This window comes from Chlorocebus sabaeus, chromosome 6 (genome assembly GCF_047675955.1).
Source record: "Chlorocebus sabaeus isolate Y175 chromosome 6, mChlSab1.0.hap1, whole genome shotgun sequence".
Lineage (NCBI taxonomy): Eukaryota > Metazoa > Chordata > Mammalia > Primates > Cercopithecidae > Chlorocebus > Chlorocebus sabaeus.
The window spans coordinates 3,739,077-3,765,881 of record NC_132909.1 but is presented as its reverse complement, the minus strand read 5'-3'; the positions used below and the strand labels follow the sequence as shown (position 1 = coordinate 3,765,881).

General features: G+C 46.8%; 2 protein-coding genes across 2 annotated transcripts; both read left to right on the top strand.

The window, feature by feature from the left end:
- The first annotated feature begins 1,183 nt into the window (after positions 1–1,183).
- Positions 1,184–6,520, top strand: LOC103235271 (putative killer cell immunoglobulin-like receptor-like protein KIR3DX1). Its single transcript, XM_037991490.2, has 5 exons — positions 1,184–1,217; positions 1,443–1,478; positions 2,603–2,881; positions 4,055–4,360; positions 6,111–6,520. Exons 1-5 carry the CDS (start codon positions 1,184–1,186, stop codon positions 6,518–6,520), a joined length of 1,065 nt encoding a protein of 354 aa, XP_037847418.2.
- Positions 6,521–15,639: 9,119 nt separating this feature from the next.
- Positions 15,640–26,103, top strand: LOC103235272 (putative killer cell immunoglobulin-like receptor-like protein KIR3DX1). The gene is made up of 9 exons (XM_073017236.1): positions 15,640–15,673; positions 15,894–15,929; positions 16,584–16,862; positions 18,408–18,713; positions 20,006–20,305; positions 21,148–21,198; positions 24,479–24,604; positions 25,028–25,080; positions 25,189–26,103. The coding sequence occupies exons 1-9, from the start codon at positions 15,640–15,642 to the stop codon at positions 25,378–25,380; spliced, it is 1,377 nt and encodes a 458-aa protein (XP_072873337.1). The 3' UTR covers positions 25,381–26,103.
- The last annotated feature ends 702 nt before the right edge of the window (positions 26,104–26,805 follow it).

Here is a 26,805-nt window from a genome sequence, read left to right as displayed (position 1 = left end):
TGTTGGCCAGGCTGGTCTCTTGGCCAGGCTGGCCTCCAACTCCTGACCTTGTGATCCGCCCGCCTCGGCCTCCCAAAGTGCTGGGATTACAGGCGTGAGCCACTGCACCTGGCCCTCTGTGGTGATTTCACAGGGTCTTTTCTTAATAAAATCTTGTTAATTTTTTAATAATATACATTGGCTTGTGGAAAGAATGTTGAGCATTACATATACATAGATATTATTTGTATTTTATATATGTATGTGTATATGAATATACTCTTGGACTTGTCAGAAGACAAAGACAGACATCTGAGCCTGTGAGTCAAAGAAGGATTTCAAGGTTGGGTGCAGTGGCTCATACCTGTAACCCCAGCACTTTGGGAGGCTGAGGAGGGTGAATCACGAGGTCAGGAGTTTGAACCAACATGGTGGCCAACATGGTGAAACCCCGTCTCTACTGAAGATACAAAAAATTACCTGAGTGTGGTGGTGCACGCCTGTAATCCCAGCTACACAGGAGGCTGGGGCAGGAGAATTGCTTGAACCCGGGAGGCAGAGGTTGCTGAGATCACGCCACTGCACTCCAGCCTGGGCGACAGGGTGAGACTCCGTCTAAAAAAAAAAAAAAAAGAAGGATTTTAGATAAAACTCCAAACCCAGAACATGCTGAATTTTGTTAATAATGCAGAATCAATGTTTTTGTTGTGGTAAAAACTTCTTGAAGCTTGACAGGAAAATTTGAGAAATTGAAAACAGTTCCCAATTTGCAATTAATTTTCAGTTTTGAAAAATAACAGCATAAGCGTTTCCTTTTTTGTTCTACAGCCGTTTTACAACATTATCCATGCACGCTTGTTAATTTGACATGGGAATATTGCATAATATAAATGGAATCACACATAGTTCTCAAAAAAAAGGCAGTAAGACATTAGAATAGGTAGGAACATAGAAATTTGGATATTCAGGACTGGTCAATGATGGGGTTCAGGTCTGGCCTTTGCTGGGGGCTGTGTTGAACCAAAAATATTGTTTGAACATTTTTCACGGCACCCACTCTATTTAGGGCAAGAGCGGGTCATCTTCCTGTGTGGTGGAAAACCTTCAAACTCTGCAAACCATGAAACTGGGGCCATGGTAACCATATCCTGTTTGTCTTCCAATTTAGCTCGACCCCCGTGTCCTGCCCAACAGACGTGGCGCCATGGCCCCCAAACTCATCACCTTCCTGTGTCTAGGTAAGTCCTGGAAGAGAAAGGAGGGCAGGGGTAGGAAGAAATCATGCTCTCTGGAAGACCTCTCCTCTCCAGTACCCAGGCTGCGGGTGAGAGCCTGTGGGGAGTCAGGTTCATCCACCGAGTCCAGGCTGAGCTGACATGGCCAATGTCCAACACGAGGCCCGGTTACAGTGAGTGCAGAATTCACAGGGGGACAGGTCATCTCTGATGTGGTTTTCCTTCCAGGAATCTGCCTGCCTGCCAGGATCTGCACACACGTGGGTGAGTCCTACCCCAGTCCGAGGATACTGTGTTGCCCAAACACGAAGGGTTCTCCCAGGCAGGGAGGACAGACGTGGAATCGGGCAGAGGCAGATGATGTGGGGAGGGCTTTGCAGAGAGCCCTGGGAACACAGGAAGGGGGAACTCTGGAAACCCCAGGCTCCATTTTGTTCTAGAGACCCTTTGTAGACACTCCCTTGGGCTCAGCCAGTCTCCCGAAGGAGCCTGTGATGTTCAGAATCTGGGGTGCCTGGGGATGGGTTGGAGCACCGTCTGTCGGGAGGTGAGGACCCAGTGCTGGGCTCCACGGAACTGTCTGAGCATAGGAAGGAACTCAGATTCTCCATCCACCCATGAGCTAAAAGGCTCTCCTGCTGCTGGAGCCTGAGAAGGAACTGGTCAGCAGCCAGAGCACTCGTGGACGCAGTGGCAGGTACCTGTGTAGAGAATTGTTTAAATGAGTTCATGCGTGATTTTTTTTTTTTTTTTTTTTGAGACGGAGTCTCGCTCTGTCGCCCAGGCTGGAGTGCAGTCGCCAGATCTCAGCTCACTGCAAGCTCCGCCTCCCGGGTTCACACCATTCTCCTGCCTCAGCCTCCAGAGTAGCTGGGACTACAGGCGCCCGCCACCTCGCCCGGCTAGTTTTTTTTTTTTGTATCTTTTAGTAGAGACGGGGTTTCACCGTGTTAGCCAGGATGGTCTCGATCTCCTGACCTCGTGATCCACCCGTCTCGGCCTCCCAAAGTGCTGGGATTACAGGCTTGAGCCACCGCGCCCGGCCGATTTTTTTTTTTGTATTGCCAGAATCTGGTAGATTTCCTCCTTCTCTCCTGTTGCATAAATTACTGTTGTAGAAAAAAATTGGGAACAACTTGCCTCAATATTTTATCATCATGCCAACTAGAATTCCTGTTCTGGAATTCTATGTTCTTCCATGTCCACGCTGGGGTGGGCTGCGTCCCTGGCTCACTACCAGGTATCCCAGGGCATCAGGCGACTCCACCCGTTACAGGGCAGAACAATGTGAGGAAACCAGAACAATGTGAGGAAAGCAACGCCCCCAAGGACAGTGGGAGACGGGGGGCTCCACATTTCCCCCTAGGCTGTGCCTCCTTCTCTTCCAGGTGGTTACGACAAGTTCTCCCTGTCAGCCTGGCCGAGCCCCGTGGTTCCCCTAGGAGGACGTGTGACTCTCTCCTGTCATTCCCATCTTCAGTTTGTCATATTCACAATATTCAAAAGATCTGGGACCCGGGACCATGCGTTGCACACCGGCCTTTCCAACAACATCACCATCGGCCCTGTGACCCCAGGACACGCAGGGACCTACAGATGTTCTGGATCTTACAACCACACCACAATACGGTCAGCTCACAGCAAATCCCTGAAGATTGTGGTCACAGGTAGGAGAAGTCCAGCCCGCCCCATGTCCAACAGATGGTCCTTCCCAGAGTCCACACCCAGTGAAGCCAGAGTCATTGCAGGATTGCTAGTCATGCACTAACTGTGGACACAGAAGCCGTCCTGAGAATTTAAAGAGAGGGCATTTCCTGTGAGGAATCAGGTACCCAGGTGGAGGAGGAGGAGGGAGGAAGCCGAGGTGGAGCAGTGGGAGAATCTGCCTGGGGAGTAGCAGACGCAGGATGCTGGTACCAACTCCAGCAGGGTGGGTCCAGGGAGGAGCCATGTTGCCTGACCCCAGCACCAGTGTTTCCCTCAGGGAAGTCATTACCCTGCCTTGAAGGAGCCAGAGCCTTGGGGAAGTGACATTTCCCTTGGGAGATGAGTCCAGTGGCTCAGTGGGACGTGGATTGGGAAATGCACCTATTCCTCTCATCCTCCTTCCCAGTCTCCTGATACTCATCCCTTCTCTCTCACGGATGTTATGGGGAGTTAGAGAATCATCCTGTACAGTCAGGAAGGGAAAGTGTGGAGTGAGTCTCACATTCAAGGAGCTCAGAAGGAACAGAGAAGAAGTTGAGTCTTTCCACCTAGAGAGCGGGGAAGCAAGTCGGTGTGAGGTAGGGAGATCCAGGCTACGAAAGTTCCTGAAGGATCTGAGTGGAGACTGGGACTGTGAGGAGCTGCTCAGCAAAGGAGTTTACCATGTTCTTCTGCCTAAACAGGGAAAAGGAGTTACTTCCACCCTCCGCAACAAGTAGTCACGTCTAACCTCTTGGGTTTTGGGGCAAAACCAGTTGTTTCCTTCAGTGTGAGCCTGTGAGGTTTCTTCTGATCCTCCAGAGATTCTTGTATTTTTCAATACACAGAATTGAAAAATAGTGAGACTCATAACCTCACAGTCCCATGCCAGGAAACCTAAGTCCAGCACTGTGTTTTCTGAAGGTTCTCAAACCACAGAGTAATTCCCATTTTCCAGGAGAACCACACATCTCCTATGGCTTCAAGCCGGACAATGGGGATCTGCGCAGAGAGAACATGCACGCACAATGCACGCACACCAACAGGAAGGGTGCCGACGGGCTTTGGGGGTGATGAGGGAGAGCTTCACCCTGAGGTCTCAGGCGAGGGGTGAGAAAGGAGACTCATGTGAACTCCTCTGTCTTTGCTCTCAGGTTTGTTCACAAAACCCTCCATCTCAGTGCACCCAAGCTCCCTGGTGCATGCAGGAGCCAGGGTGAGGCTGCGCTGTCACTCAGAACTGGCATTTGATGAATTTATCTTATACAAAGAGGGGAACACACAGCATTCCCAGCAGTACAGTAAGATGATCCAGGCTGGGCACCACTTCTCCAAGGCTGTCTTTTCCATGGGTCCTATAACGCCTGCCCATGCAGGAGCCTACAGATGCTGTGGTTCTTTCAATCACTCCCGCTACATATGGTCGGCTCCCAGTGACCCCCTGGATATTGTGATCACAGGTGAGTGTGGCTGGACCGTCCGTGGTCTTTTGGTGTCCTGGAAACTCCCCGGGGTGATGTGGTTGTTGATCAAACCGCCAGTAAAGGAAGAAAACTGCCGGAACACAGAAACACCAAGTAACATATTAGAGGGCCAGGGGAGGGGATGAAGGAAAGAGGGAGAAACAGAGAACTTGTGATAGTTAAAAAGAAAACAAGTTACAACCACACCTCAATGTGGCAGAGACACTTTGCCACTGGCAGAGACAGTAACAGAGAATGTGAAACAGATACTGAGAGAGATTCACAAACCTCGACAAGGGGCTGCTTTCCCTCAGCTCAGGCACTGAGTTGCCTTTTGGAGTTGGTTCCCTATGTGGAACCTGCAGCCCCATTCCTCTGCCATGAGACGCAGGGACACACCACAAACTCCCACCTTCACCACCCACCACAAACTCCCACCTTCACCACCCACCAGTGAAGCTCCCGGAGGATCTGAGTGGAGATTGGGACTTTGAGGTGTTTCTCCACAAAGGGGTTTAACATGTCCTTCTGCACAAAGAGGAAGCAGAGGCCACTTCTAACCTCTCCTACAAGTAGTCATGTCTAGCACCTTGGGGTGTGGGACCACAGCTACTGGTTCTGCAGTGTTCGTCTGTGAGGGTATTTCAGATTCTATGGAGATTCTTTCACTTTTCAACACACAGCGTTGGGACTCTAACTTCATAGGTCCAGATCGGGGAATCTGCGTCAGCACCATGTTTCCTGAGGGTTTCCAAGCAGAGAGTTATTTTCACATTCCAGGAGGACCCCACATCTCATATGCTGTCTGGGCACAGTAAGCCTTAAAGATAGAGTCAAAAGCAAGGGAGAAGCAATGGAAAGAGGAGGGTTTAAAAAGGCATGCACACTCATCGAATCAGGATCATAGAGAGAATACAGATTGAGACAGCACTAGCGGACGTATGGAGTTTGCTCTTAATATAAGAAAATAGTTTTTTTCCCCAACACTAAGAGTAGTGTGGGTCGGGCGCAGTGGCTCCAGCCTGCAGTCCCAGCACTTTGGGAGGCCGAGACGGGTGGATCACGAGGTCAGGAGATCGAGACCATCCTGGCTAACACGGTGAAACCCTGTCTCTACTAAAAAATACAAAAAACTAGCCGGGTGAGGTGTTGGGCACCTGTAGTCCCAGCTACTCCGGAGGCTGAGGCAGGAGAATGGCGTAAACCCAGGAGGTGGAGCTTGCAGTGAGCTGAGATCCGGCCACTGCACTCCAGCCTGGGCGACAGAGCTAGACTCCATCTCAAAAAAATAAATAAATAAAAAATAAAGAGCAGTGTGGGGAAGGCTTTTGTTGTAAACGCCTTATGAGGACTCAGGGGGATGTGGGTAGCCCAAGTGGACGTCCAGGGACGTTAGGATGAGTTTGGCCTTCACTGCTTTGGTGACATCTTTGTCCACTATTCCTAGGCTTACACCCCCAGGATTACACAGCAGGGAATCTCATCAGGATGGGCGTGGCCGTCTTGGTCCTGGTGGCCCTTGGATTCCTGCTACTGGATTCTGTCATGGTCAGAAAAAAAAAAACCCCAAAATGTAGGAGGAAGAGGAACATGAGAGAAAACCATGCACCATTTAGAACAACAGAGGCTTAGCATCAAATCTCCTGATCCCAGAAGGCTTTGGAAGGAAATTGCCGTCGTATATGGGGTGAACCGTCTACTGAGAATATGGTGCACAATAAGTAACCAAAGTCTCTTTTTCTTACAGGAAAATACAAAAAGCCCTCTCTCATCACCCGAGAGAACGCCATGGCGGGGCCAGGAGATACAGTGACTTTGTTCTGCAGCTCAAAGATCCCATTTGACAAGTATCATCTATCCAGGAAGCAGGAGGCCCATGGTCACTGGCTCAGTGGAGGGCAGAGCCACAATGGAATATTCCAGGTCGACTTTCCTCTGTGCTTTGTGTCCCCAACCTCTGTTGGGAGCTACAGATGCTACGGCACTTTCAATGAGTCTCCCTATGAGTGGTCAGCCCCCAGTGACCCACTGCACGTTCCTGTCACAGGTGAGGACCCCATGCCTGCTGCATGTTCTGGTGCCAGCTGCACCCAGGAGCTCTATCTGAGGGGCGTCCTGCTGGAGATCAGGAGATTTGAGGGGTTCTGGACAAAATGAAGCAGTGAGAAATACAATGAGGAAAAGAGAGGCTGAGAATGACCAGTGCAATCAGGGTACAGGACTGGAGACAGGGCACCTCCACCCTCTTCTCCACATCCTATGTAGAGGCTCACTTTGGGGTCCTATGTGTTCAGGTGAATGAAGAACTGCATCAGGACAAACACAGGAGGAGGTGAGGCCAGATAAGGTTTGGGGACATCAGAGGTTGCACCAGCCCTTTGCCCTTATTCATTTTCCAGGAACTCCTCCTGACCTCTCAGCCCCAGAGAGATTTCCCCTTTGGTGAATGTAGATATTTACCACCCCGTTGCAGATAAGGTCTCTTGACATCAACGGGCATCTCTGAGCCCTCTGTCCCCTTTCACGTCTAGGGGAGAAAGTCTGTTCTCAAAGGATTCTGACAAGAGACCGCAGGACCCGCGTTAGTCATTAGGTGAACGACAGAGTAGGCCGTGGGCAAGAGACAGACACTCCACATAGAATGGTTCTGCTTCAGTGTGGCGAGGAACGACTCTTGTACAGCCATTCTCTGTCGTTTTTCGTAGGAATCCCTGAGAGTACTTGCCCGACACTCATGGAATCAACCCCTGAAACTGGTGAGCAAAGAATTCTTCACCTAGTTTGTGAATTCCTGGGGAGACAGAAGTCTCCTTCTCCACCTGAAATCATTTATTTATTTATTTATTTATTTATTTTTTTGAGATGGAGTCTGGCTCTGTCGCCCAGGCTGGAGTGCAGTGGTGCAATCTGGGCTCACTGCAACCTCCACCTCCCAGGTTCACGCCATTCTCCTGCCTCAGCCTCCCGAGTAGCTGGGACTACAGGCGCCCCCCACCAAGCCTGGCTAATTTTTTGTATTTTTAGTAGAGATGGGGTTTCACCGTGTTAGCCAGGATGGTCTCGATCTCCTGACCTCTTGATCTGCCCGCCTCGGCCTCCCAAAGTGCTGGGATTACAGGCGTGAGTCATCGCGCCCGGCCTCCACCTGAAATCTTTATGGAAGTGGCTGTTTCCTGAGCAGCTGGAGGGGAACCTGGAATGAAGGGAGGGGGGTTCAAGTCCCCAGCACTGCGGTCATTGGTGCTGGTTGGGTGGTCGGTGAGAAAGGAAATTCTTGAAGGGAGCCGGCCGAGCTGAGGAAGGAGAGAAGAGTAAAGCCCACCTCTCGCCCCTGTCCAGGGTGCTGATCCTACAGGTTTGCAAAGAGGCAACCTAGGAACGAACGGAATCAACCCCACTGTAGGAGGAGGAGAGAGCGTCTGGGGCTCAAGATGGTTGAGGCATTCCCTGAGAATCATGAACTTTAGTTGAGCTGATCCAGACACTCTTTAGCTTGAGCACATGGACACAATTCTATCCACATTTGGGGATTCGTTCTCTTATGTATCAAAGGCAGCCTTGTATCCAGAAAACCAAAGGGATCCATCAGTGCTGAACTTCCGTGCCAGTGTCTCTCTGGGAAAGGAGGTGCAGAAATGCACCCGTCTGGGAACGTCAGTCCACTAGGGATATACCCAGTCTCTGCAAGTAACGGTGGCCATTGTGTGGAGGAGACCAAGGAAGTTTTGTTCCAATTTTCAGGAACACCATGTTCTGAGCCTGGTCCTGTCATTTTCCAAAACATCTTTTAAATGAACTCGTATACAATATTCTCTATTTTATTCCCCAAAGGGCTGGTGTTCTGGTATGACTTTTGTAAAATTGATAGAGTGTAATATATATATGTGTATATATATATAAAACATATATATGTATATATATTACATAATACGTATATTTGCATTTTCTCCATATATCCATCTAAGTATTTGCTTTTATCATTTATCCTTTTCAGTTGCTTCTTGTCAGCCTCCCTATCTTGAATGCAAACTGAGTAATTGCTTATACTAATTGTAGTATTCTTGGATCCTAGAGACAAAAATGCTTAATGTGTTGTAGATACTATTCCATTTATTTGATTAAAACAGGTCGATCAGGTTAATAGAATAACGAAATGGGATGGAAATACGTAATTATGAGCCAGAGATGAGGAAGTAATGTCTGGGGCGAAGCAAAGGAAGGGTAACTGGCAACTCCAGTCTGTTCTCTAGTATTTTCCCGCTATTCAGAAAACGTGTAGCTCCAAATTCTCTCCTCTACATCTAAATTTTACGAATGGTGCAATATTGGGCATGCTTCTCTCAAGTAATTAGCTGATTTTAGAGACATATTGAGTATCAGAGAATAGCATGATCACCCCTGTGTTTCCTCACATTCCCCCTCTTTCTGTGGTTCTCAGGGGCAGCTCATGTCCTGAGATCGTTACAGAACCCGTCAGAATGCAAGGCTGCTCAATACAGAGATGTTCTCAGTTGTGGATGAGGCTGGGAGGCTATGACCACTCAGGGGGATATGGGTGACCGGAGTGGACATCCAGGGACTTTAGGATGAGTTTGGCCTTCACACCTTTGGTGACATCTTTATCCACTATTCCTAGGCTCACACCCCCAGGATTACACAGTAGGGAATCTTATCAGGCTGGGCGTGGCCGTCTTGGTCCTGGTGGTCATTGGAGTCCTGCTACTGGAGTCTTGCAGAGTCAGAAAAAAAAACCCAAACGCGAGAAGAAGAGGAACACAAGAGAAAACCATTCACCATTTAGAACAATAGAGGCTTGGAATCCAATCTCCTAATCCCAGAGGCTTTGGAAGGAAATTGTCAGAAATTGTCATCGTATGCTGGGTGAACTGTCTGCTGAGAATATGGAGTGAAAGAAATGGCCTCAGGTTTCCGATCTCTAGTTCAAAACTCTTCCTCAATTCAATTCTGATGTCTTCCCTTCCCACTGTTACTGACTTTCCTTGACTTCCCTCTCCGATTTGCTTACCTTATAAAATGAAGGTACATCACTCACGGCAGGTGTGGACCCACACAGATATAAACTCCATTCCCTGGTCTTCTTGTAATGCACTTTTATTATTATTATTATTGTTATTATTATTATTTTTAGATAGAGTCTCGCTCTGTAGCCCAGGCAGGACTGCAGTGGCATGATCTCGGCTCACTGCAACCTCTGCCTCCCGGGTTCAAGCGATTCTCCTGCCTCAGCCTCCAAAGTAGCTAGGATTACAGGTTTGTGCCACCACGCCCAGCTAATTTTTTTGTATTTTTAGTAGAGACGGGGTTTCACCCTGTTAGCCAGGATGGTCTCAATCTCCTGATCTCGTGATCTGCCGGCCTGGGCCTCCCAAAGTGCTGGGATTCCAGGCATGAGCCACCGCACCGGGCCTCATTTTTACTAACTTTTTGTTAAGATATTCCCTCATCTGTGCTACTGAGCTCTGTCTCGTCAGCTCAAGACGCAGAATATGGTTCACATGATGGAGTAAGTGAGTGAAAATAAGTTTGGAACTAAGTAGTCCATAATAATTTGCTAAAACCCTCTTGGGAATCCTCCAACTCTTCTCTCTCCATCAGCTGACAGTTGGCACAGTTTCTTCAGAAATACCATAAATTTCTTTTTTAAAAATTATTATTATTATACTTTAAGTTCTAGGGTACATGTGCATAATGTGCAGGTTTGTTACATATGTATACATGTGCCATGTTGGTGTGCTGCACCCATTAACTCGTCATTTACATTAGGTATATCTCCTAATGCTATCCCTCCCCCCTCCCTCCTCCCCACAATAGGACCCGGATGTTCCCCACCCTGTGTCCAAGTGTTCTCATTGTTCAATTCCCACCTATGAGTGAGAACATGCGGTGTTTGGTTTTCTGTTCTTGTGATAGTTTGCTGAGAATGATGGTTTCCAGCTGCATCCATGTCCCTACAAAGGACACGAACTCATCCTTTTTTATGGCTGCATAGTATTCCGTGGTGTATATGTGCCACGTTTTCTTAATGCAGTCTGTCACTGATGAACATTTGGGTTGATTCCAAGTCTTTCCTATAGTGAATAGTGCCGCAATAAACATACATGTGCATGTGTCTTTATAGCAGCATGATTTATAATCCTTTGGGTATATCCCCAGTAATGGGATGGCTGGGTCAAATGGTACAGAAATACCATAAATTTCCACGTCAACTTCTACTTGAGGGTATCCAGAGTGCGCTAGCGAACCAATTCTATGAAAAAAAAAACCAAAACAACAAAAACAAAACAAAACAAAAAACATGGTGTATTAGTTCATTTTTACACTGCCATAAAGAACTACCTGAGACTGAGACTGGGTAATTTATGAAGAAGAGAGGTTTAATTGACTCACAGTTTCACAGACTTAACAGGAATGATGCCTGGGAGGCCTCAGGAAACTTACTGTCATGGCAGAAGTTGAAGGGGAAGCGGGAGCCTTCTTCTCATTGTTGCAGGACAAAAAGAGAACCAGGGGAGACATGTCACACTTTCAAACCACCAGCTCTTGTGAGAACTCACGATCATGAGAACAACAAGGGAGAAGTCTGCCCCCATGATCCAATCATCTCCCACCGGGCCCTCCTCAAATACATGGGAAAAATTTGAGATGAGATTTGGGAGAGGACATAGCCAAATCGTATCATTTTGTCCCTGGCCCCTCCCAAATCTCATGTCCTTCTCACATTTCAAAACCAATCATGGCTTCCCAACAGTTCCCTGAAGTCTTAGCTCATTTCAGCACGAACTCACAAGTCCAAGTCCAAAGTCTCCTCTGAGCCAAGGCAAGTCTCTTCCCCGTATGAGCCTCTGAAATTATAAACATGTTAGCTGCTTCCAAGATACAATGGAAGTACAGACACTGGGCAAATGTTCCCATTCCAAATGGGAGAAATTGTCCAAGGCAAAGGGGTCGCAGGCCATGTGGCGATGGCTTTGTAGGTGCAGCAAACCGCCATGGCATATGTTTAGCTGTGTCACAAACCTGCATATCCTGGCCATGTACCCTGGAACTTAAAATAAAACAAAATATCATTGATTATAAAAAGATATGATGATGGCCTAGGGAATCCCAGGGATACCATCCCCGAACCCCACAACCCAGAACCCCAGTGTCACTGGGTTGCTGGGACAGCACTGGCACTGCCTGCCTCAAAACTTTTTGTGAAATGAGACATCAAATGTCTTTATTATTTTAAGAAAAGGGGAGAATGACAATGATTGTAACAAATACTGTTAAGCTTTCTTGACATGTACAAATTGTACATATTTGGTGGTTGGAAGATGACGTTTTGATGTATGTGAAATAATTACCACAATCAAACTAACAAAAAAGCATCTTTCCCCTCACAGGGTTATCATTTTTGTCTTCATTTTTTTTTAACGTGGTGACAACATGTAAGACATACCCTCTTAGCAAATTTCATGTATGCAATACAGTCTTTTTACACTCTAGTCAGCCGGGTTTTGAGCGTGGGAAATGAGGACACGTTGGTCAAAGGCTACAAAGTTTGGTTATGCAGGATGAAAATGTTCCAGAGATCTAAGGTACAGCGTGGTGACGATAGCTCACAGAGACTCTGATGGAAGAGGCTATTTTGTGTGCAGATTTTGCCTTCTTCCAAGATGACAAAACTGCAGAAGAAATTGTCCAGTGGGCAGAAGAAACTGGAGGTTTATTGGGATGTGTTGACTTCCCTCCACCAATTGAAGATAAGAGATGACCAGAATTCAAGGTGCTGCCTCATTCATGTTAGTATTGAGGAAGGAGCTCATTCCTCTTAACAATGAGGATTGATCAGAATTTAAACTGTCATGGCTACGTAAAGAAAAAGTAAAGCATAAGTATACCCTAATAAAATTTTTGTGTGTAAGAAGGGGAATTATTCAGAAAGTGAAAGTGATACAAATATGAGATAGTCAAAGAGAAATTTGAGGCACCTCCAGTTTATTTTAAAAATAAAATGCAATTGAGAGGCCAAAGGGAGTGGATCACCTGAGGTCAGGAGTTCGAGACCAGCCTGCCCAACATGGCGAAACCCTATCTCTACTAAAAATACAAAAACAACGCCGGGCGTGGTGATGGGCATCTGTAATCCCAGCTATTAGGGAGGCTGAGGCAGGAGAATCGCTTGAACCTCAGAGGCAGAGGTTGCAGTGAGCTGAGATCGTGCCACTGCACTCCAGCCTGGGCAACGAGAGTGAAATTTCATTTTAAAAATAAAACAAAACAAAATAAAATAAAATAAAATAAAATGCATTAAAACACCAAAAACTTAAAAATGTTATATAGGTTAGAAGAGTTATTTCCCTCATTTTAATGATGTTAAACGTAGGTAAAAATGAAAAGAAATTCGTGAATTTACAAGAAAGGTATTAAGTAAGTGGAAGCACATTAAAATATAGAAAAGATAAAGTAACCGTGGCTGGAAACAGAGAGAGGCATGCCTGCAGAAATTATTTAAAAAGGATGGAAATATATACATATTTAAAAAATAATCAGCCAGGGTACAGTCATATGAAGACAGATCAAGAACACCCAATATTTTTAAAATTGGAATTTTTGAAAAGGAAAATGCAAGTAAGGAGTAGATAGAGTCTAGTTTGTTTGTCCAGGATCCATATTTGAAAAATTTAGGTGTAGCTTATTTCTGACCTTCTGAATTTACTCTTTTATGTGTTTCTCCAGAGGAATCCATAAGCCTGTCAGCAGATTAGGCTACAAAATTTCTTTAAATATACCTCAAGTGAATAGAATCTTTTAAATCATAATGAATGGGACATGAAGCACACCACTGGCTCTTGCCTGCAAGAGCCTTGTTTCTTTATCTAATTAATCAACTATTTTTATTTATTGTTTGGGTAACACTTCTGGAAAATTTGCTTGATGTACCCAAAATCTACAGATGATGTGGGTCCTTCAGGAAATAATTCATGAAGGGAAATTGTTTAAAGATACACGAATTAGCATGTAATGCATCACATAAATTCAACATTTAGTTGAGTTTGTTTTAGTGCAGAGCTGTGAATTTAGGCATTGAATCCAGGAATCAAAATATGCCCCACGTCAAAATCCCAAATTGACTGCTGCAATCATTTATAGTTCTCAACACTGCTTTACAAAGCACAGAATCACATTCTTTAACATAAAATTAAAAATTTCCAATTTCACGGAATGTTTGGAAATTTATGTACATTTAACCCTCACCTTCAAGAGCCAAACTTTTAAAGTTATCAGTGTTCACATTTTCTCTCTTCAAAGGCCGTGGCCCCTCTGCTGTTAATTGTGCTGTGTCTTGTTCTCACAGTCCAGTGTACGCTTACTTCTTAGAACTTTAATTTGTACTATGTAAAAATTACACTGGATTAAAACAGTTTACTTCACAAAGTCGTTGGCCTCATTCCAGTGTGTAAACACTGCTGAGCTGTCTTCCTGGCAAGAAACCCATAAACACCATGAAGTACATTTAGCAACGTTAAATTAAAAAGTTCTTCTCATTTTTAACCAATACATGCTTCATATTTTCAAGTGGGTATTTGTCCCGTGTGTTTGCTCGGAGGGTAACTGTCTGCTACTGAGGTCTTGAACTTTGCAAATCTCACTTCCAAGTCAATCAATTATAACACACTTTATGAAACATAGCACAATGTTTAATAAATGGCGTCACTGATTTGTAAAACTTATTTCTCATAGGTGATACATTTGCTTACAGGTACAGATAGTTGTATCACAGCATTTATTCAACATATTTTTCTATTGTAGAATATACTTAAGTAAATGTTAACATCAAGTTCATCCTCTGTCATCCGTAATCAGGTCTTTTCTGAGAAGTGGAAAAAACACCAGAATCTGACAACTGTTGCTGGCAGTTTTGAGGTCATCGCTCTGGAAAAAATGTGTTCTTGTCAGTTTACTTTTACCTTGACAGTCCCCATGTGTGTAGTCCCACCCTGCGGTGTGTACTCAGGGAAACTCACTCGTAAAACCCAGGACACACAGGCAAGAATGCTCCGGCCAACATTGCTCCAAAAAACAAAATGCCTGGTGAACACATACATCATATCAGCCCAAAGGGACAAATACATTGAGGAATATGCAAGCGATTTACTGCAGTCTGTCTGTTGGTGAATAAACAAGAGCTATGCAGAGCATTAGGAGCATAGTGGTATCATTTTACAATCAAAAACACAAAACAAACTATCCTTTTGTGCTATATTTAAAATGTAAAAATGGACATACATACACACACACAAATATTACCAGATGATAGCTGTGATATGGAAGACACATAATTACAAAAATGACACAGAAAAGATCCAAAATTGTGTGTGTGTTGTTTTCATACGTTGGGAAGTTCTGGGCCAGATGAGAGAAAAAGCATGAGTTGATACTATTTTTGTGAATATGCTGTTTTTTTTTTCAGTGTGGATTTCACAGGGCTTTTTTTCTTGCTAATCTTACTAATTTTTTAATAATATGAATTGGCTTTTGGGGAGAACCTTCAGCATTATATGCACATATGTTTGTGTTATTCATAGTTTATATATGTATGTAAATATACACACAGAGAGAGAGAGTAGAGTTTTCTGGAACAGAAAGATAGAGATCTGTGTCTTGAACTGTGGGTCAAGGAAGGATTTCAGAGAAAACATCAAGAACGAGGATTTTCATGCTCGCTTCTGTGTTACTAATGCAAAATCAATTTTTCTTGTTAACTTCTTGAAGCATAGGAGAAAAATTGAAGAACTTGAAAATCGTTCTCAATTTGCAAGTAATTAATTTGCAACTTTGAAAATCACAGGATAAACATTTCAGTTTTACTGTACAACTGTTTTACAACATTGACCATGTGTCTATTTTAATTTGGCAGGAGAACGTTGCATCACAGAAACCGAATCATGCATAGTTCTCGAAAAAGGCAATAAGATATTAAGATATCATTTTACAATTTTGCACATAGAAAAATTAAACTTGAAATTCAGACGTTATCGATTGGTCGGTGCTGAGGTTCATGGCAGGCCTTTGTTACGGGCTCTTGAACCAAAAATACCATCTGCAAGTTTCCTGTGTTACCCGCTATGTTTAGGGTGAGAGCTGGTCATCTTCCTGTGTGGTGGTCACCCTCTAAACTCTGCATACTGAAACTGGAACCATGGTTACCACATCCTGTTCATTTTCCAATTTAGCTCAACCCCTGTGTCCTGCCCATTAGAAGTGGTACCATGGCCCCCAAACTCATCACCCTCCTGTGTCTGGGTAAGTCCTGGAAGGGAAAGGCGGACAGAATTGGGATGGAAAATGCTCTCTTGAAGACCTGGCCTCTCCACAACCTGGGGCTGCAGGTGGGAAGCAGGTTCATTCACCCTCTGAATCCAGGCTGAGCTGACAAACCCAGTTACAAGGAGGGTAGGATTCACATGAAGACAAGTTACCTCTCTCTCTCTTTTTTTCTTTTTCTTTTTTTTTTTTTGCCCAGGATTCTGTCTGAACCAGAAGATCTGCACACATGCGGGTGAGTCCTATCTCAGTCCTAGGATGCTGTGTTGGCCAAACACAAATGATTCTCCAGGCAGGGAGGGAGGACACGAAGTCAGGATGATGCAGATGACATGGGGGGGGGGCTTTGCATTGAGCACTGGGATCACAGGAAGGGGGTCCTCTGGAGACCTCAATTTCCATTTTGTTTTAGAAACCCTCCATAGGCAGCCCCTCGGGCTCATCCAGTCTTCTGAAGGAGCCTGTGATGCTCAGAATCCAGCGTGTCTAGGGGTGGGCAGGAGTACTCTCTGTCGGGAGGCGGGGGACCCATGCCGGGCACTTGGGTTGGGAATTGTTAAATGAGTTGATATGTTTTCTGTATTGCTTGAATCTGGTAGATTTCCTCCTTCTCCTCCATGCACAGATTTCTTGTTGTAGACAAGAACTAGGAGCAACTTGGCTCAATACTGTATTATCACGCTTAGTAGAATGCTGTTCTGGGGAAACCCTCCATGTCCACTCTGGGGTGGGCTGTGTCCCTGGCTCACTACCAGGTATCCCAGGGCATCAGGGGACCCCATGTTATGCGGCAAACCAGAACAATGTGAAGAAGGAAAAGCCCGCAAGGACAGTGGGAGACAGGGGGCTCCACATTTCCCTCTCTAGGTTGTGCCTCCTCCTCTTCCAGGTGCTCAGGACGAATTCTCCCTGTCAGCCTGGCCGAGCCCTCTGGTTCCCCTAGGAGGACGTGTGACTCTCTCCTGTCATTCCCGTCTTCAGTTTGTCATGTTCACAATATTCCAAACAACTGGGAGCCGAGTCCGTGAGTTGTACACTGGCCTTTCCAACCACGTCACCATCAACCCTGTGACCTCAGGACACGCGGGGACCTACAAATGTGCTGGAATTTACAAGCACACCTCAAAACAGTCGGCTGGGAGCAAATCCCTGAAGATCATCGTCACAGGTAGGAGAAGTCCACCCACCCCATGTCCACCTGGTGTCCAGATGGCCCTTCCCAGAGTCCACACCCAGTGAAGCCAGAGAGTCATTGTGGGATTGCTGGTCATGCACTAACTGTGGACACAGAAGCCGTCCTGAGAATTTAAAGAGAGGGCATTTCCTGTGAGGAATCAGGTACCCAGGTGGAGGAGGAGGAGAGAGGAAGCCGAGCAGCGGGAGAATCTGCCTGGGGAGTAGCAGACGCAGGATGCTGGTATCAACTCCAGCAGGGTGGATCCAGGGAGGAGGCATGTTGCCTGACCCCAGCACCAGTGTTTCCCTCAGGGAAGTTATTACCCTGCCTTGAAGGAGCCAGAGCCTTGGGGAAGTGACACTTCCCTTGGGAGATGAGTCCAGTGACTCAGTGGGACGTGGATTGGGAAATGCACCCATTCCTCTCGTCCTCCTTCCCAGTCTCCTGACACTCATCCCTTCTCTCTCGTGGATGTGCAGTGTCTTACGGGGAGTTAGAGACTCATCCTGTGGAGTTGCCCCTGCTCATCCTGTAAAGCAGGGAAGAGAGGGTGTGGAGTTATTCAGATTTTACATATGTATGTAAATATACACAAAGAGAGAGAGAGAGAAAGAGTAGAGTTTTCCAGAAGAGAAAGATAGAAATCTGTGTCTTGAACCATGAGTCAAGGAAGGATTTCAGAGAAGACATCAAGAATGAGGATTGGCATGGTCGGTTCTGTGTTAATAATGCAAAATCAGTTTTTGTTGTTGTTAGCTTCTTGAAGCATGGGAGAAAAATTGAAGAACGTGAAAATAGTTCTCCATTTGCAAGTCATTAATTTGCAACTTTGAAAATAACAGAACAAACGTTTCGGTTTTACTGTATAACCACTTTACAACATTGACAACGCGTGTATTTTAATTTGGCGGTCTCACATTCAAGGAGCTCAGAAGCAACAGAGCAGAGATTGGGTCTTTCCACCAAGAAAGCGGGGAAAGCAAGTCGGTGTGAGGTAGGGAGATCCAGGCTCCTGGATGATCTGAATGGAGACTGGAACAGTGAAGGGCTGCCCAGCAAAGGAGTTTACCGTGTCCTTCTGCCCAAATAGGGAAAAGTAGTCACTGCCACCCTCCCCAATAAGTAGTCATGTATAACCTCTTGGATTTTGGGGCAAAACCAGTTGTTTCCTTCAGTGTGAGCCTGTGAGGTTTCTTCTGATCCTCCAGAGATTCTTGTGTTTTTCAATATGCAGAATTGAAAAATAGCCTCACAACCTCACGGTCCCATGCCAGGAAACCTAAGTCCAGCACTGTGTTTTCTGAAGGTTCTCAAACCACAGAGTAATTCCCATTTTCCAGGAGAACCACACATCTCCTATGGCTTCAAGCCGGACAATGGGGATCTGCGCAGAGAGAACATGCACGCACAATGCACGCACACCAACAGGAAGGATGCCGATGGGCTTTGGGAGTGATGAGGGAGAGCTTCACCCTGAGGTCTCAGGCGAGGGGTGAGGAAGGAGACTCATGTGAACTCCTCTGTCTTTGCTCTCAGGCTTGTTCACAAAACCCTCCATCTCAGCGCACCCAAGCTCCCTGGTGCATGCAGGAGCCAGGGTGAGCCTGCGCTGTCGCTCACCACTGGCCTTTGATGAATTTGTCTTATACAAAGAGGAACACACGCAGCACTCTCAGCAGCTTGACGAGGGGATGGAGGCTGGGAGCCACTACGTCCAGGCTGTCTTTTCCATGGGTCCTATAACGCCTGCCCTTGCAGGAACCTACAGATGCTGTGGTTCTTTCAATCACTCCCCCTATGAGTGGTCGGCTCCCAGTGACCCCCTGGACATTGTGATCACAGGTGAGTGTGACTGGACCGTCTGTGGTCCGTTGGGGCCCTGGGAGCTTCATGTAATGCGGTTGTTTAATCAAACCTCAGTAGAGGAAGAGAAATAAAAGAACAGAGGGACTGTGAGGAAGGGCTCAGCAAAGGGGTTTAATATGTTTTACCACCTAAAGAGGGAGGAGGGGTCACTTCCACGCTCCCCAACAAGTAATCACGTCTAACTCCTTGGGCTTGGGAGTACAGCCAGTCGCTCCCTGCAGGAGCCTGTGAGATTCCTTCTGATCCTCCTGAGATTCTTATATTTTTCAACACACAATTGAAAAAGAGTGAGACTCATAACCCCATAGCCCCGTGTCAGGGAACCCAAGGCCAGCACTGTGTTTTCTGAAGGTTCTCAAAGCACAGAGTAATTTCCATTTTCCAGGAGAACCTACCTCTCATATGGCTTCTAGGGGCGGTAAGCCACAGGGACACAGTCACAGGGACTACCTCTGGCCTCACCTCCCCCTGGGTTTGTCCTGACCTCTTTCTTCATACAGGAGGTGGTGGAGGGTGTGGAGCTGCCCCGTCTACCACCCTACACCCTGACAGCCCCGTCATGCTCAGCTTCCTTTTTCCTGTGTGTATTTTTCACTGTTTCATTTTATCCAGAATATCTAATACCCCCATGTCCCCAGCGGGACCCCCCTCAGGTGTGGTTCTGTGATCTAGTGGGCACCAGAGCATGCAGCCAGCGTGGACTCCTCACCTGTGATGCAAAAGGTGCAGTGGGTCACTGGGGGCTGACCACACATAGGGAGAGTGGAGAATCAATGGAGAATCAGTGAAATGCAGGGGAAGTAAAAAGACACAGACATAAGCGACTCAGGACCCTACAGAGGAACATGAGATTGACAGAGGCAACAGCTGACATTCGGAATCTGCTGCCAAGATAAGAACAACGAGGCCGGGTGCGGTGGCTCACGCCTATAATCCCAGCACTTTGGGAGGCTGAGGTGGGTGGATCACAAGGTCAGGAGTTCGAGACCAGCCTGACCAACATGGTGAAACCCCGTCTCTACTAAAAATACAAAAATTAGCCAGGTGTGGTGGTGCATGCCTGTAATCCCAGCCGCTCAGGAGGCTGAGGCAGGAGAATCACTTGAACCCAGGATGCTGAGGTTGCAGAGAGCTGAGATCATGCCACTGCACTCTAGCCTGGGATACAAGAGTGAAACTCTGTCTCAGAAAAAAAAAAAAGAGGGAGAGAGATTGCTTTGTTCATGCACTCAGGAGCGTGTTCTAAAACCCACCTCTTTTTCTCCTAGGAAAATACAAAAAGCCTTCTCTCTCCACCCAGGTGGACCCCATGATGAGGTTGGGAGAGAAGCTGAACTTCTTCTGCAGCTCTGAAATCTCATTTGACTGGTACCACTTGTTCAGAGACGGGGTTGCTCATGGACAGTGGCTCAGTGGAGGGCAGAGGCACAGTGGAGCATTTCAGGCCCACTTTTCTGTGGACCCCGCAACGCCAGTTCCCGGCGGGACCTATAGATGCTATGGTTCTTTCAATGACTCTCCCTATGAGTGGTCGGCTCCCAGTGACCCACTGCACCTTTGCGTCACAGGTGAGGAGTCCATGCCGGCTGCATGCTCTGGTGCCCGCTAGATCACAGAGCCACACCTGAGGGGTGTCCCGCTGGGGACACGGGGGTATTAGGTATTCTGGATAAAATGAGACAGTGAAAAATACAGGAAAAAAGAAGGAAAAAATACAGGAAAAAAAAAAGGATAAAAAATACAGGAAAAAAACCCAGAAAAATACAGGGAAAAAAAAAACACAGGAAAAAAGAAGCTGAGCATGACGGGGCTGTCAGGGTGTAGGGTGGTAGACGGGGCAGCTTCACACCCTCCACCACCTCCTGTGTGAAGAAAGAGGTCAGGACAAACACAGGGGGAGGTGAGGCCAGATGTGGTTCATGGAGATAAGAGGTTGCCTCAGCCTCTCACCCTTTTCCATTTCTCCAAAGCCCCTCCTGACCCCTCACCTCAGGGAGATTTCCCTGCTGGGGAACGTGGATATTTATCATCCTGATGGGAGACAATGTCTGTTGACACCACCAAGCATCTCCTTATCACCTTCCCATCTCAGGGAAGGAATTACCCCCAGAGATTCCAAGGAAGAGATCCCAGGACCCCCATTAGTCTTTAGGTGGATGACAGAGTAGGGGGTGTGCAGGGAACAACCCTCCAAAGAAAATGGTTCTACTGCTCGAGAGGCTGAGGCAGGAGAATGGCTTGAACCCGGGAGGCGGAGGGTGCAGTGAGACAAGATGGCACCACTGCATTCCAGCCTGGGCGACACAGCGAGAGTCTGTCTGAAAAAGAAAAGAAAAAGTAAATGATCCTACTTTAATGGGGCAATCAATGACTCTTGCTCACCCCTTCTCTGCCTTTTTTTTTTTCCTAGAAAACACTAAGAGTACTCCTCTGTCATTCATGGAATCCACCCCTGAATCTGGTAAGCAAATGACTCTTCTAGTGTCTGAGTCCCTGCAGAGACAGAAGGCCCCTGTGTGAATAAAAACTGTGCCGCCTCCCTGCTCCAGGACCCTGGCCTAGGCAGCCCCTCCCAGGTCCCCAGATTCCCCATCCACATCTGAGACTGTGGTCAGTGCGGGGATCTGTAAGGCCTTTCAGCCTCAGATGCTTTGGGGCTGAGGCCTCGTCCACAGGGGAGGAAGAGGTCAGAGCGGCCTGACGCCTGCTGAAAAGCGATGCTTCTCATTCCGCCAGAGAGGTCTGTGAACATGAAAATGCTGGAAGACGGAAAGGATTTAAAAGACCATGTTAAATATCTATTGTCTATCTTTTTGTTGTTGTTTTTTGAGACGGAGTCTTGCTTTGTCGCCCAGGCTGGAATGTGGTGGCTCAATCTCAGTTCACTGCAATCTCTGCCTCCCAGGTTCAAGCAATTCTCCTGCCTCAGCCTCCTAAGTAGCTGGGATTACAGGTGCCCGCCACCACACCCGGCTACTTTTTGTATTTTTGGTAGAGTCAGGGTTTTGCCATGTTGCCCAGGCTGGTCTCGAACTCCTGACCTCAAGTGATCCGTCTGCCTCGGCCTCCCAAAGTGCTGGGATTACAGGCATGAGCCACCGTGACCAGCCTTATTGTCCATCTTCTAATGTCCTACGATCTGAATATTCAACAGATCCTGTGTTCAGGTTATCATATTCCAGTGATATGTGGGAGGGAGGAGAAAAATTATAATGAATAGACGTGTGAACTGATTTATTCAGAGTCATTAATTTTGCATTCATTAAGATAGAGTCATGTGACAGAAAGCTTAAGTGGATCCTTTAGCGTGGGTGGAAGGGAAGACTCTATGTCACTCAAGGAAGTGACATTTAAGGTGTGATCCTGATGACAAGGACAGCCAGTGTTGGAAGGATTGATGGAAGGACATTCCCAGCAGGTAGTGGTGCCATAAACTCAACATGGCAGGGCCGGGCGCGGTGGCTCACACCTGTAATCCCAGCACTTTGGGAGGCTGAGGCGGGCAGATCACAAGGTCAGGAGATGGAGACCATCCTGGTCAACATGGTGAAACCCCATCTCTACTGAAAATACAAAAATTAGCTGGGTGTAGTGGCACACACCTGTAATCCCAGCTACTCCGGAGGCTGAGGTAGGAGAATCGCTTGAACCCGGGAGGCGGAGCTTGCAGTGAGCTGAGATCCAGCCACTGCACTCCAGCCTGAGTGACAGAACGAGACTCCATCTCAAAAAAAAAAAAAAAAAAAAAAAAAAATTCAACATGGCAACAGCTTGTGTGTGTTCACAGCACCAGTGAGGCTGACACGCTGGGGGATGGGGGGTGGAGCTGAAAGAGGTGGACAGGTGCCAACTTATGTGAAGGTTTCTCTTTTTTAAAATGTTTAATGTTTGTGGGTACATAGTAGCTGTGTATATTTATCAGGTGCATGAGATGTTTTGATACAGGCATGAAATGTGTAATACACACATCGTAGAGGATAAGGCATCCATTCCCTCAAGCATTTCTTCTTTAAGTTACAAACAACTTAATTATGCTTTTTTTTTTTTTTCCTTGACGGAATCTTGCTCTGTCACCCAGGCTGGAGTGCGGTGGCATGATCTCGGCTCACTGCAACCTCTGTCTCTTGGGTTCAAGCAATTCTCCTGCCTCAGCCTCCCGAGTAGCTGGCATTAACAGGCGTGCACCACCACGCCCGGCTAATTTTTTGTATTTTAGTAGAGACGGGGTTTCACCATGTTGACCAGGATGGTCTCGATCTCTTGACCTTGTGATCCGCCTGCCTTGGCCTCCCAAAGTGCTAAGATTACAGGTGTGAGCCATTGTACGCAGCCTTTTTTTTTTTTTTTTTTGAGACAGAGTCTTGTTTTGTTGCCCAGGCTGGAGTGCAATGGTGTGATCTCAGCTCACTGCAACTTCCGTCTCCCAGGTTCAGGTGATTCTCCTGCCTTAGCCTCCCAAGTAGCTGGGACTACAGGCGCCTGCCACCATGCCCAGCTAATTTTTGTATTTTTAGTAGAGACAGGTTTCACTATGTTGGTCAGGCTGGTCTCGAACTCCTGAACTCTAGTGATCAGCCTGCCTCCACCTCCCAAAGTGCTGGGATTACAGGCATGAGCCACAGCGCCTGGCCAAAGCATCCAACTTCTTGGATAGAATATTGAGCCAATGATGCCTCTCTCCTTATGAAAAAAAAAAAAAAAAAAAAAGGAGGAAAGAGAAGAAAGAGAAGAAAGAAAAGCTTCCCACGTTGAATGTCTAGAAGTAACAGAGCCATCAATTGAGCCCAAGAGTGTGGCTGGCTACAGCCCTTTCTCTTTCAAGGACTATATCATGGATGAGAGAGTGAGGATGAGACGTGTGGGAAGTCCTCCCACCCCTCAGCATGGGTCCTGGTACAGAGGATGTGCTCCTATGTGACATACGCTGTGGCCACTCCCCCTTTTCTCTCCCAAATCCTCCACCCACCCGCTCTTACTCATTGCTCAGAAAAGCACCAACATTCTTTGGAGCAAATTCAATTCTCAGAAACCGGCATGAGAGTCATCCTCTGGCCACCTCTCTCTCCATTCTCAGAAAGTGCATCTGTCCTGGGCTGAGGAGGGATGGGGGAAACGGGGTTCAGCTATGGTACATGCAGAAGGTTTCCTTTGTCATGCAAAAGCAAATTGTCTTGTCTCATGAGGAAGTGGGAGGGGAGGCACACTGGAGCCTGGTAGGCCTGGGTTCAGACCTCCAAGTCTCTCCTTTTTTTTTTTTTTAGATAGAGTCTTGCTCTGTCACCCAGCCTGGAGTGCAGTGGTGCAATCTTGGCTCACTGCAACCTCCGCCTCTTGGGTTCAAGCGATTCTCCTGCCTCAGCCTTCTGAGTAGCTGGGATCACAGGCGTGCACCACCATGCCCGGCTAATTTTTGTATTTTTAGCAGAGACGAGGTTTTGCCATGTTGGTCAGGCTGGTCTCGAACTCCTGACCTCAGGTGATCCACCCTTCTCGGCCCTCCCACAGTGCTGGGATTACAGGTGTGAACCACCATGCCCGGCCTCCACATCTCTCTTACTGGCCCTTTGATTTGGACACGTGTCTTCACTTCTCTTGGAATTTTTTGTAAGTGATGGAAAATGGAGAAAGTAACTGTTCGGGTTTAGGGATCTTGGAAGAGCTTCAGATAAAGCACGTTGTGCGTTCAGTATATATTGGCACAAAACAGTCAATCAGAGGGTTTATCATTTGCTTCTTGACAGACGCACATCTTCCTCAAGGACAGTCCAGCAACAACCTGAATATCCTCATTGGACTCTCAGTAGCCATCATCTCCATTGGCGTGTGCCTCTCTGCTTTTATCGGTTTCAGGTGTTACATAAAATATTGTAAGTCTTAGGGAGGGGAGGACCGTATCATGTGAGCCTCGTGGGGATAGGACTGGGGCACGGAGAGGGCTGTTCACCTCCTGTGGGTTGATCTGTGTTTCCATTGAGGTTCTTGATGGAGAAACCCTTCTGCTTCCCTTCACTGACCAATCACCGCAACCCCTCCCCTACCTCCACCTCACCTCTAGGGAGGCCGCTGACCTGCAGGAGATGGTCCATGAGAGAGGCAGAAGGATGGGGGCCATCGATGGGGGTGGTCCTGGGGCAGTCAAGATTGCCCGGGGTTGCTGATGGGTGGTTCTCTGAATTTAGTGGGGGAGGCTGCATCACGCTGCAGCCTCAGGCACGCCCTCATCTTGTTTTGGCCTTGGTATTGCCACCTCTGATATGAAGATCTGGAAGACTTCCTTTTTCACCCCACAGACACCACCATGGCAAACACAGAGCCCACGGAAGGCTACCGGATGGATGAAGAGGTGAGTTCTTCCAGTCCAAACCATCGTCACAGCTTCATCCCCTCACATTCCCAGTGCCCCTGCCTTCCGTTACTAAATGTGCTCCTCTTTTCACCTTCATCCTCTCAGGGCCCTGCAGCAGAAGAGACACAGGAGGTGATGTATGCCCAGTTAAACCACCAGGCCCTCTCACAGACGGGATTCGCTCCTGCCTCGCAGTGTCCCAAGTACCTCTCGGAGGATCCTAGTATCTACGTCACCGTCCACCACGCCCAGGCTGAGGCCAGAGCTGCCCCCAGTCTTTGCCACAGAGGTCATTAATACGCAAGGACCTGGATCTATTCCCAGGAAGATTGTTCTCCAAGGACATTCTTCCTCCCTCTGGTACCATCTTGACACCTCCAAGCTGGCAACAGCAGTGTCTGAATGCTTGTGGGATTATCTTAAAATTCCAGCACAGCTGAGCAGACAACTAGCCATTCTATGATCCTATTTTGATCTTCCAGCCATTTAAGGTGGTTTGACTACACCCACACACTCATCCTGGATATCTCATTAATATCATCTGACTTCTTCTGAAATTCTACAGACCTGCTTCTGGAAAGCCGACGTATACGCTCAACCAGTTTAATGTCTAAATTCCTCAATAAGGTTTTTTTTTTTTTTTAAATTTTTAAAAAGGTTCTGAGGTCCCTGTGCAGGAGGTGCAGGTTTGTTTCACAGGTAAACGTGTGCCATGGTGGTTTGCTGCATCTATCAATCCCTCACCTAGCTACTAAGCCCAGCAGGCATTAGCTCTTTTCCCTAATGCTCTCCGTACCCCCTGCCCTCCTCTGACAGGCCCCAGTGAGTGTGTTCCCCTCCCTGTGTCCATGTGTTCTCATTGTCCAGCTCCCACTTACAAGCAAAAACATGCGGTGTCTGGTTTTCTGTTCCTGCATTAGTTTGCTGCAGATAATGTCTTCCAGCTTCATCCATGCCTCTGCAAATGATATGATCTCATTCCTTTTTATGACTACATAGTATTCCATGGTGTATATGTATCACCTTTTCTTTATCCTATCTATCATTGATGGGCATTTGGGTTGATTCCATATCTTTGCGATTACTCAATAACATTTTGCAGAGATGAAGTGTATTCAGTATCTGAGTCATCTAATATGGTGAAGTTTTTGAATACTTCAAATTCTCAACAAACATTGGATGTGTTTAAATTTGACAATACTTGAAGTTTTTGAATACTTCAAATTCTTGACAAGCATTTGACGTGTTTAAATTTGAGATAACCAAAAAATTAATAGTTCTCTCAAAACTCCCATGTTGTACATTTATTTATTTATTTTACTTTGAGTTCTGGGATACATGTGCAGAACGTGCAGGTTTGCTACATACGTATACTAGCCAAATATGGCTTTTTAACTTAGAATAGATCAAATTCCACGAAGTTTAAAATTCAGTTCCTCAGCCACATGGCCGCTGTTTGAGTTCTCAGAGCCACGTGTGGCTGCTGGCTGTCGGAGAGAACAGCATGAATACAAATGTTTTCCTTGTCAGAGGAAGTTTTAGCTGTTCTAGATTAAAGGTGCAAATTTGAAGATGCAGAGGCTGTTTTCTCACGCAGTGCAGGCTCCTGGAAGAGACCGAATGTAACAAAACGATAATATTTAACATCAGTGGTGAGATGTCTTTATCTCACGGAAGGCGGGAACAAGCAGAATTCTCTCGTGGAGGGTCTTATCACCTCTT